This window comes from Neovison vison, chromosome 5 (genome assembly GCF_020171115.1).
Source record: "Neovison vison isolate M4711 chromosome 5, ASM_NN_V1, whole genome shotgun sequence".
NCBI classification, from domain to species: domain Eukaryota; kingdom Metazoa; phylum Chordata; class Mammalia; order Carnivora; family Mustelidae; genus Neogale; species Neogale vison.
The window spans coordinates 103,746,851-103,757,323 of NC_058095.1; the positions used below are offsets into that span (position 1 = coordinate 103,746,851).

Below are 10,473 nucleotides of genomic sequence, written 5' to 3' on the forward strand. Positions count from 1 at the left end.
AGTGGCAAGAATAATTCAAACCAAGTCTCAGTAATTACAGTGCTTACCCCACAAGTTTATAAACCATACGTAGACTGAGTGGAATAAAGTGGGATGCCATGAAGAGGGTGGTTTATTAAAAACCTGAACCATGTGAAACCACTAATATATAAAAATCCATTTTCACATTTCATATGTTTCTTAGAAGACCACAGATAACAAGCAGTAATTCTCTGCAAAGAATTTCTGCACCACTGACATGAGTTCTGTTAGTCCTTATCAGGAATTTAGCAAAAAGGGTGAATTCTTCCAAACTTTAGTGCACTTATATATAGCATATTCATTGGAACACAAGCCCTCACCCCTTAGACAACAAAATAAAAACTTTCCAAGTTCATCCAATCCTCTGACAACTGAGAAGGAACCCATACTAACTTCAGAATCTTGTACACAGCAAGAAAAGGTAGTTATCTGACCCAAAGGAGGTCCTCGAGGCTGGGCCAAGGGCAGGTCTCTACAAGTTGTTATTATGAAGGCCAAGGCAAATGTTGAAAGAACCAAGGCTAGATCCACTCTACTCAATGTTCCAATGCTCTGTACAACTAAACACTCCTTTGCTCTCGCCAATCACCACTGGGTTTATAGTGCTTCTCCAAAAGGATTCCAGGAAGCCCCAAAGTTATGGCACATACAGGGGGGAGGAAAAAAAAAACAGCTGATTAAATTCCCATGATGCCAGTTTACTGGGTAGTTTCCAAGGGCAGAGTGTTCTAGAAAAATGCAAATAATTCAGGCTCTCCAAAGAAATTCCAGGCAAATACAGACAGCTGCTGTCTTAAAAAATCATACAGAATAGTAGTTTAGGGAGCTCAGATGGAAAGGCACAGAAACAGGCAAAACACTTTCAAGCTATCAGGGAGTCTAACTAACTCACCACTGAGTATTCCATCCCCACCCCCCAGTTTATATGTCCCTTAAAAGATTCTCTGTGCAGTATATGGTATCTAGCCGTATTTGTGCCCATTGCTAATGTAATAGCTTCTAAGTTATTGTGGGGCAGGGGGAAAAAGGTCTCAATGTACTTTAACTTTTTTAAAAAATATATATGAGAATTAAAAATGTCTTCTTTCCAGTATCCAAATATTTGCCACTCTGAGAAAATAAAATCTGGGGGGGGGAAAAAACAAACAATAGAAGTCGCCACTCTGGCCACATCTCTCCCAAGGACCTGCCATAAAAACATAGGTAAAATAAAAATAAAATTCTGATAATCACCAATGAAGGGATTCACACTTGACACCGACACCGATTTTGGAATTTCTGGAAAGAAAGTACCAGCCGTAAGAACTGTCCCATTAGTCCCACACACCTTTTTCAGTCTTCAGCAAATATGCTTATCAATTTTGCTGCATTAATTCCCCTACTCATTTTTAATTCTCTTACCTCATGCTCCCTTCCCCAAATATATATACGGAAATTGTCACTCCACTGTAAAACAAGATTTTCTTTAAGGTAATTTCAGTAACAAACTGAAATTAGCCTCACCAAGAGGCCATTCTTTAAGTCAAATGTGAGTATGCAGCAAGAAAACATCTGTCATCCCTGCGCCAAGGACTCTTTAGGATTTAAATCACTCCCCTCCAAAAAGTGAATTTTAAAATAAAAAATTTTTTAAAAAGTACTGTCAGTTCATAGGCCAAATTAAGAAAAGTCATTCCAAACCAAATATCTGAGATATATAAAACAATTTAAAATTTTCTTTAGGTATCAAGTCTTACTGTTGAAGCATTCTTTTAACCCAGGTGTTCCAAATAATGTCAAAACAAAAAACAAGAATCAACTTAAAACTGCCATTAAAAGGGGGGAGGGGAAGTGGAACCAGAGCTCACAATACTACTTCCCAAGCTCTAGAAAGCTTTCTGCGGGTGGGAGGGTGGGGGAGGGGGACAGGTCATGGAAATGAAGTTTCACTATTTATAAATACTGTACATGCTTTAAAAGATCCCGGGTTTTCCAAAAGTTTTAGCTTCCACTTTGAGTGAAACCTTATGACACTTATGGCCAATAACAAAGCAAGTGTAAACAGATGTAACATACCATTCCTACAAACATAAAATGCACATCCCACAAATACAACTAGTGTCTAAGGAACTAGAAGTTTATGAACTCTTTATCAGCTTTTCAACTATTCTGTCCTATGCAAATGGCTTTCAAAATCTCTGGCAGGCCCCAGGAAGTTAAAGCACAAGAAACTGCATTTAATTAAAGATTCAGTCTAATTCCCCGTAGTAAATCACAGGAAATATTTAGTTCCAAACCAGCCTCTCCTCAGTTCTAAAAGTTAGGTTTGGGTTGATTTGCATTTTAGAATTCGATTTCTTTTTTAAGCTAAAAGTCATAGTAAAATGTGTCCCTTTTATGAATCTTTAAAAACAGATGAGTCTTTCAAATCTGAGAAACTTGGTTTTAACAAGTAACTCATTTTTATGAAAACTCTAACCAGAAGACGAGTTATGAGTTAGAATACTTAAGGTTGTTTCTTTTCTTCTTAAAATATCCTTTTACTCAAAGTGAAAATGCACTTGCTGTAATCTGACTTGCACCAACGGACTCTCACTACACCTGAAACATTTACTCACTTGAGAACAGCAGCCTGCTCCCTCCCAAGGCCCCACTTGGTTTCCACCAGGAGCTGTCACTGGGCCTCCAATTCTGAACAGATAGTAACAATTCTTACTATCACTTAATGGATCTTCTACCTACAATAAGTATATTTTTAAAGAAAAAATTATAATTCCATTTAGGTAAAAAAAAAATTATAACAAGAAAGAACCTAATAAAAAAAAGTTTGGGGCTTTGATTTGGCCTTAATATCTTTTTTTTTAAAAAGCACTTAATCTTAAAAGTCTAGGTTATACTCCTAGTTTAAGAAGAATACTCTGATTTAAGACCCTATGAGAGGCAAAACTAAATATAATCCCCTAACACCGCCCTTCTCCATCTTTGAAGAAAAGCACTCCAGCAAACTGAAGTAGATTGTATCCATTTCCAAGGACATAAAAGAATGGTGTAAGTACACACGGTACTTTCAATGTCCCCTCCCCCCAAAAAAAAATTTTTTTTAAGGGCAAATACTTTATAATAAATAGCTCAAGCAGGGTTGCCAGATGAGCAAGTCAAATACTTAAACTCAAATGTTAAGTAAAACTGGATCTGGATTTTGTGACTTGAAAGAATACATACCAAGCTTTTTGAAACAGTAAAACTGCACGTAATGCCTAGGAATGAGATTGTAAGTGGTTACTTTTACTCTAAAACACACGTTGGAAAAAATAAAATCCTGGCTCCTCCTCCAGAAACTTCAATAAGATATGAGTAAGTTAACCTTTTTGACACACATTAACCACAAACATGACAGCGTATGTAAAACCACCGTGGTGTAACCAACTGCGCAGCAAAGATCAGTCTTGATTATGCTACACAGTCAGGATAAGGGATGAGGAAGAAGTTCTCAACTTAACTTTCGTATCGATCCCTCCACCTGCGACAGTGAGAAACCGTCAGCTTCAGAAGGCCACAAGGCGAACGGACCCCCGTTAAGCCTGCCCACAGCCTGTCCTGAGAGCCCCCGGGTCTTTTCGACCCGCAAGTAGGGAAGTACCTGTCCCGGCCCTGAGAACCTCTGAGTCTCCTCTCTCTGAAAACCAAAAAAGAACCAGAAGCGCCTCACCTATAGTCCTCTATTGAAGCAGGACGTCCCCACACATTCCTTTCACGCGCACCTCCACTCCCACTCCCCCGAAACACTTGTCACAAAGACCCCTGCCACCTCTGTACTTCCACGCTCGGTAAAGCGAGAGAGAAGGTACACACATCTCCAACTCTCGTCACCCAGAGCAGCCTCTCCATGACTAATTAAAGGCCTCGGACCTTGGGCGAGGCCAAGTTTGGGGGCATTTCCTCGCGCAGAGCAGCGCTGGCCACGCAGCCCCGCGGCCGGGCCGGGAGCTGCGCACCGCCCCGGGGCGCGCGCTGGCCCTTTAAAGGCGCTCTCTTCCTACGCCTGCGGCCCCTCCCTCTCCGTCGCAGCTCCGGCTCCTGCCCCCGCCCCCGCCCCCGCCGAGGGTCACACTTGAACTTTAGCTCTCCCAGCGCGGCCCAGCGCCCGCGCTCCGCAAGCGGTGGCCGCCTCTTCGCACGTGTCGGATGCACTACCTCCAGCTCGGCTCGCCCGGCCCCCTGCACTCCCGGCCACTTCGGATAAAATAAAAACAAGGCAAAATGCACACCGCCTCCAAAAACTGCGCTGCCTGCCCCCAGGGGCCGGCTGGCGACCTGTCTGTCCCCTCCACCTACAGCTCGGTGCTTGGGCGGCGGGGCCCCGAAGAGCCCCGCCGCGCCCTCCTCCGCCCAGCGCGGCGGAAACTGCTCTGCTGCGTAGCCCAAAGCTGGTGGGACGCGCACCGCAGGAGACCGAGAGGAGCCGCCCTCACCCCCCAAGGTCCTGGAGGAAAAGGAGTAGTGGCACGAGTCCCCTCCAGTCGTGGGGGAGCAGACCCCAGTGAACCCCTTCCTCCCCCCCACCGGCGAACTTTTCTGCCTTCTCTGATGTCCACTTCTTACCGTACTTTTTTCACTCCTAATTCCCAAGTGAGCCCCCTTCCTCGTCCCGCTCGAACTCTCACTTGAGCGCGCTCACACGCACTTATTCCTGTCCCCCGACGGGTCCCGGGCAAGCCCACCACTCACGTCTGCCACTTCTCGCGCTCTCTCTGCACGCGCCGCCCGCATGCCCTGCACTTTGAGGGCAAGCAAACTTCCACAGTCGCCCCGTCATGTGCCCCACCACGACCTCGGGTGGAGGCAGGGCTCCCCGCGCCCCCTCGCTCCCTGTCCAGCCTTGCGCCCCGAGGCCACTCACCTTCCAGCCCGCCGAGCTGTTGCTGTCACCCTTATCCTTGAAGTAGGGCACGCTCTTGACCATCCACTCGTAGATCTGCGACAGCGTGAGCCGCTTCTCCGCTGAGCTCTCGATGGCCTTGGTGATGAGGTCGGCGTAGGACAGGTTGCCCCACGCGTTGCGGCGGGACGAGCTGCTCTTTCGCGGCTGCCCGGCAAGCGGCCCGGCGGCGGCTGGGGGCACCGGCGGGTGCTGAGACAACGGCCCAGGCGGCGGAGGCTGCGGCGGCGCCGGGTGCAGGCAACCCGCCTCCGGGCTCTGGAAGTCCCCGCAAAGACCCCCGGTGGCAGCAGCAGCGGCCGCCGCCGCCGCCACCGCTGCGGCCGCCGCTGCGGCCGCCGCCACGGAGCCGGGCGCCTGCGGGAAGTCCCCGGGCTCCTCCAGCAGGCTCAGGTTGCTCATGAAGTCAGCGTTGACAGCGGCCGCCGAGGCCGAGGGCAGGCCCGCGGCGGCGTCGGGGTTCGCGGCCGCGCCGCCCGACGGCGCCGGGCTGGAGGTGGCCGAGTTGGACTGGCTAAACTCCGGCCTGGGCAGCGGCCAGGTGCACGAGCGCGGCCGCGGCAGCGGCTCGAAGTCCGGGTCGATCTCCACCACCTGGGGCGCTTCGGCCATGGTGACCCCCACCCCTCCCCCAGCCGCGGGAGAGCCAAGGGGGTCGAGCGCACCACACGGGGCCGAAGGGGAGGGGGTGCGAAGAGCCGGTCAGAGATTTGGGGGGGCGAGGTCCGTGCCTCGAGCCGACGAAAACCGGGAGGAAGGCGCGGCGGAGTGGAAGCGCGAGCCCAGAACTTAACTTCGCGGGTCCATCAACATCTAGGCTCTTCCAGGTCCGCTGCACCCGCAGGACTGCAGGCCAGAGTCACTGGGCCGGACAGCGGTCGGCGTCGTACTCCTGCTGACAGGGCCCGTAGACAGGAGGACGGACGGACGCAGCGGGCCGCTCGCTCTCCCCGCGGCGCGACCGCGGCGCTGCTGCCTGTTGAATGTGGCGGCGGCGGCGGCGGCGGCTGCAGCGACTACGCTGCCGCCCGACTTACGGGATCTGCCGCCGCCCCCCGCCCGCGGCGGCGCGCGCGCCGGCCCGCCCCTGACGGACAGCGCGCGCTACCAATGAGCGCGCGGCGCCGCCGCCCAGGCAGCCAATAGTCGCCCGCCTGGGCGGGGGCTGGTTTTCCACCGGGAGGCGGCAGTGGTTTGGTGGGGGGTAGTGGGGTGTTTTTCTCTTTCACTCTCTCTCTCTCTCTTTCTCTCTCTCTTTCTCTGTCTCTCCTTTTTCTTTTTTTTGGATCTCTGTTTTTATTTTCTGCTAATTCTCAAGTGTTTCTGTGAGTCTCTCGCCCTCTCAGTGTTTTGATTGCTAGGAGGCAAACCAGCGTGGAGGCGGCGGCGACACTTTGTTTACTACTGAGGAGCAAAGCCGAGTACTCGGGAAGCTCGAGTGGAACGAGTCTCTTGCTTCGCCTCGACCTCCTCTCGGGGCCCAGAGTGGGGCGGGGCGGGGGCCGGGGGAACGCTCCTCGCTCCGCCAGGCGCTAGGTGGGCGGCGGAGGTGGCCTCGCGGAATTCTACTCAATCGCCCCCTTTTTCGGCTCCACCCACGATTCTTTTGCAGAGAAACGTGGGGAAATCGGTGGGTTTTGTGTTTGTTTTTTGTTCTCTTTCCCTGCGACCTGTCAAATTCTCCAGCCCCCACGCGGGCTGCACTGCAAACCTCCCCCCCCACCACCCCGCACCTGGGTCCCGGCGGTGGAGTCCGCGCGGCGGCCGCCCTCCCCACGCCTCCGAGCCCGGAACCCACCTGTCCGCACCCGCGAGCTGAGCCTCTGCGGTTCCCTCTGGCCGGGGGCCAGGCGTCCAGCCCACCAGCCGCCAGCTGGGTTCACTCCATTCTTGACCTAAAAGGCTAGAAATGAGGGAAAGGGGACTCAGCGCGGCCGAAGACAATCCTATTTCACATGCACACCCAGACTCAAGCATCCTAGACCTCTTTCCCTCTGTGGGAACATCTTCCCCTCGGCGGGAACCTCAGACTCTAAAAATCCAGGGGCGGCGGGGGAGGGTTCAGAGAAGAGCATGTAGACAGAACCTCGTCACTTTATTACTTATCCCTAATACACTTCCACTATTTGCTTGTTATTGCCTTGCTGTGGAGGATGGAAGTGGCAAGGTGTCGGTCGAGAAGTAAAAGCGCCCAAAGGGTAAGACGAAAGCCTTGGGGCTCAGCCCTGCCCCAAACCCAGTTTCCTCTAAACTGTTTGCCTCGAGTGTCAGTAAGCCCATCACTCACCCAACCCCACGTTTTTCCATCTGGGCTCCAGGTCCTGTGGAGATCAGTGGGGCCAAAGGTAGGAAGACAATGATCCTTGTGTGCTAGGGAGCAAAAGAAGCAGTTTTCAAGAAACAGGGTTTTTTATTGTTATTGTTTTGGTTTGGTTTTTTAGGAAGAATATGGAAGGCATATTCCATATTCGGGATGGGATCCCTCAGGTTGGAAGATTGACAGAGTCTTAAATATCTTGTGCAAAATGAGGGCTCAGTGGATTAAGCCTCTGCCTTCCGCTGGGGTCATGGTCTTAGGGTCATGGGATGAGTCCGATTTGGGGCTCTCTGCTAGGCAGGGAGCCTGCTTCCCGCTCTGCCTCTGCCTGCCTCTTTGCCTACTTGTGATCTCTCTCTGTCAAATAAATAAATAAAATCTTAAAAAGAAAGAAAGAAAGAAAAGCAAAATGACAGCTCCAAATTACTTTTAAAATCCCCTTTTCCTTACAGGTTTAATTCTTCAATTAAAAAAGTCGTGTCTAAAAAAACTTGGGCCTCCTTTACAAAAGTTTGAAAGAACTTAGAGATTTATTTCTTCCTTTACCTTCTCACTATCATCTCCCTAGTTCAGACCCCTATTTCTTCATAATCCACTTATCGCAAGAGCTTCCCACGGATAATGGGGGGCTGGGGGAGAAGGTAGTGAGCCTGATGGATGAAGGATCCGGTTAGTTCCCACCCTCCTCCACCTGTGGTCTCTGTATCTACTATCAAACTTGGACAGTTTGGGCCTCCTCTGCCAACCGCTAGGGGACCTCAGTAACCCAGATGATGAGCTCAGAGGAAGGAGGTTAATGTGGAACTGTTGATACCCTCAACCTCGCCAATCAAGCTCTGCAGAGGCAGCCCCCATTCAGATGGCCGCACCCTGCAAATAGGCGGTGCCCTAGTGGATCATTCTTGGCAAAGGAAACCAGCTGCAAATTTGGCTTTGCCTTCCTTTCAATTCCGGTTTTTCATGGCTTCAATGAGAGGACAGTACTTGGTGAAGGAAGTTTTCTTACAGACTTTCCTCAGGCCCTTGAAATCTGAACTGTCCTGCCTAATTGTTTTAAGTGTTGTAGTTTGCTTTTCTTTGGCCTTGTTATGAAATTTGACTTGAAGTAGGCACAGAGTACCTAGAGGGCCAACGTCCCTGACAGAACAGTTCCAAAAACACTGAACGTATGTTTAAGGTGTTTCTAGCTTCCAGCTGCCTACTCTACTTACTGAACCTTAGGGTGCTGGTGAACATTTGGCCTGTTTCCAATCTTCAGCTTGCACAAGCTATTCTGTAATGAATAACCATACATAACTCATTTTGCATCTGTGTAAGTATATACACAGGAGGAATTTCCAGAAAAGAGATCACTGGGTCAGCAGTTAAATGCATTTGCAATTTTGAGACACACTGTCAAATTGCATTCCATAAGAGTTGTATCAAGCTAATCCCTAAAGGTTCTTTTCAGCTAGATCCACAGAATGTTAGTGTTAAAATTGATGTTAAATTTGTTAAATTAATGTTAAAATTGTTAAAATTGAAAGTAGACAGAGATCACCTTGGTGGCCTCCTTTAATTTCTCCATAAGGAAATTGGAGCACAGAGAGGCTGATTTGCCCAACGTCACACAGAAGTGAGTGCTGCTGCCATGGCTGGAATTTTCTGCTTTCCCATCAATAATCGCTTCAAAACACAAACAGAAAATGAGAAATATCTGCTATTCCTATATAGTGATAACCACTCTAAAACTTGATCGTATATTTCCTTCCAGTCCACCACACGGATTTTAGTAATTTTAGCTGGATGAACTCCACTGAACTAATCGAAGTTTGGATTTGGGAGACTGAAAAAGCAGACATAAAAAAGATGAGAGTGACAGTAAGAAAATGAAAGAAAAAAGATTACAAAAGAAGTGATTTGGGGTTTTTTAGTCAAAAATACAAATGTTTTCTCTCTTTAAAGATTGCCAAAGTATTTAGATTGGCACTCGCTCTGCTTAAGAGAAAAAAGTTCATTTCTTTAGTATTTTTTGTGGTAGCTGTTTGCTTGGAAGGCAGATTCTAATGATTATCACTTACTAGCTGGTGCATATATCCCAACTGCGAAGAAAAATGTTTCATGTCAGGTAAGAACAATTAAACTGAAAGAGGAAATTTATCTTCCCAGAGTCCATCTCACAAACCTATATGGTGTTCTTTCCTCTGCCTGTTTTTTGGAGTAGTTATCACACCACCCTTGACAGGAAGACTGAGCGATGGTTCCTTTCCATCAGTTCCTTGGCAGAAACTTCTGCATTTGCCCCTCACTACCAGCATACTGATCTCTGGTTTAAATTCTTACTTGTCAAAATAGGTAACTTAAGTCCAATTTATTTATTTTATTATTATTTTTTAAGATTTTACCCATTTATTTGACAGACAGAGATCACAAGTAGGCAGAGAGGAGGAAGCAGGCCCTGTGCCAAGCAGAGAGCCCCACATGGGGCTCCATCCCAGGACCCAGGGATCATGACCTGAACCAAAAGCAGAGGCTTTAACCCACTGAGCCACCCAGGCACCCCCTTAAGTCCAATTTAATGAGTAAGTAAAAAATGTGGACATCTATTTTTTAGTTATGATATTTCACTTCATACTTTGCCTTCCCTTTCCCCAAGAACTGCCCAATTCTGATATTCTGTCTGAATTATTATGGGTACTGCTATCAGCCTAAATTGGCCTTTCTTTACTTTGCCCCTAGAAAATAATCTGAAAAATCACAGCTTCAGGTTCTTAAGCCAATATCCGGAAACCTGACGTGTTAAGTGGTAGCTCTAACAATAGTGAAAGGAGTCACTCATTTTTCTTGAGGGATAAATTCCTTTGGATTTGGTTATGCTTTCAACAAAAATGTATAGAGCACCTGTTATACATATGCCAGGTATTGTGCTTCTCAGGGTACTAAGTTTTGATGGCAAATTGCTTGAGTTCACAAATGACTTTTTTTTTTTTTTTTTTTTTACTTTCCTTTATATGATTTTGATGTCAGAGTTAGGATGATGATACTCTTATTTTTTATTCATTTATTTATTTATCTGACAGAAAGACAGAGGCAGGGAGAGAGGAAACACAAGCAGGGAGAGTGGGAGAGGGAGAAGCAGGCTTCCCAGTGAGTAGAGAGCCAAATGTAGGACTTGATCCCAGGACCCCGGGATCATGACATGAGCCGAGGGCAGACACCCAAGGACTGAACCACCCTG

The 10,473-nt window shown here is 48.3% G+C and overlaps 1 protein-coding gene across 1 annotated transcript in view; it reads right to left on the minus strand.

Annotated features, from left to right (window-relative positions):
* FOXO1 (forkhead box O1) overlaps nt 1–5,947 on the minus strand; it is a 99,327-nt gene extending 93,380 nt beyond the window's left edge. Inside the window, exon 1 of the mRNA XM_044249639.1 lies at nt 4,901–5,947. Coding sequence (XP_044105574.1) covers nt 4,901–5,551 — 651 coding nt within the window. The 5' untranslated portion in view covers nt 5,552–5,947. The remainder of the gene's footprint in view (nt 1–4,900) is intronic.
* Nucleotides 5,948–10,473: the final 4,526 nt, after the last annotated feature.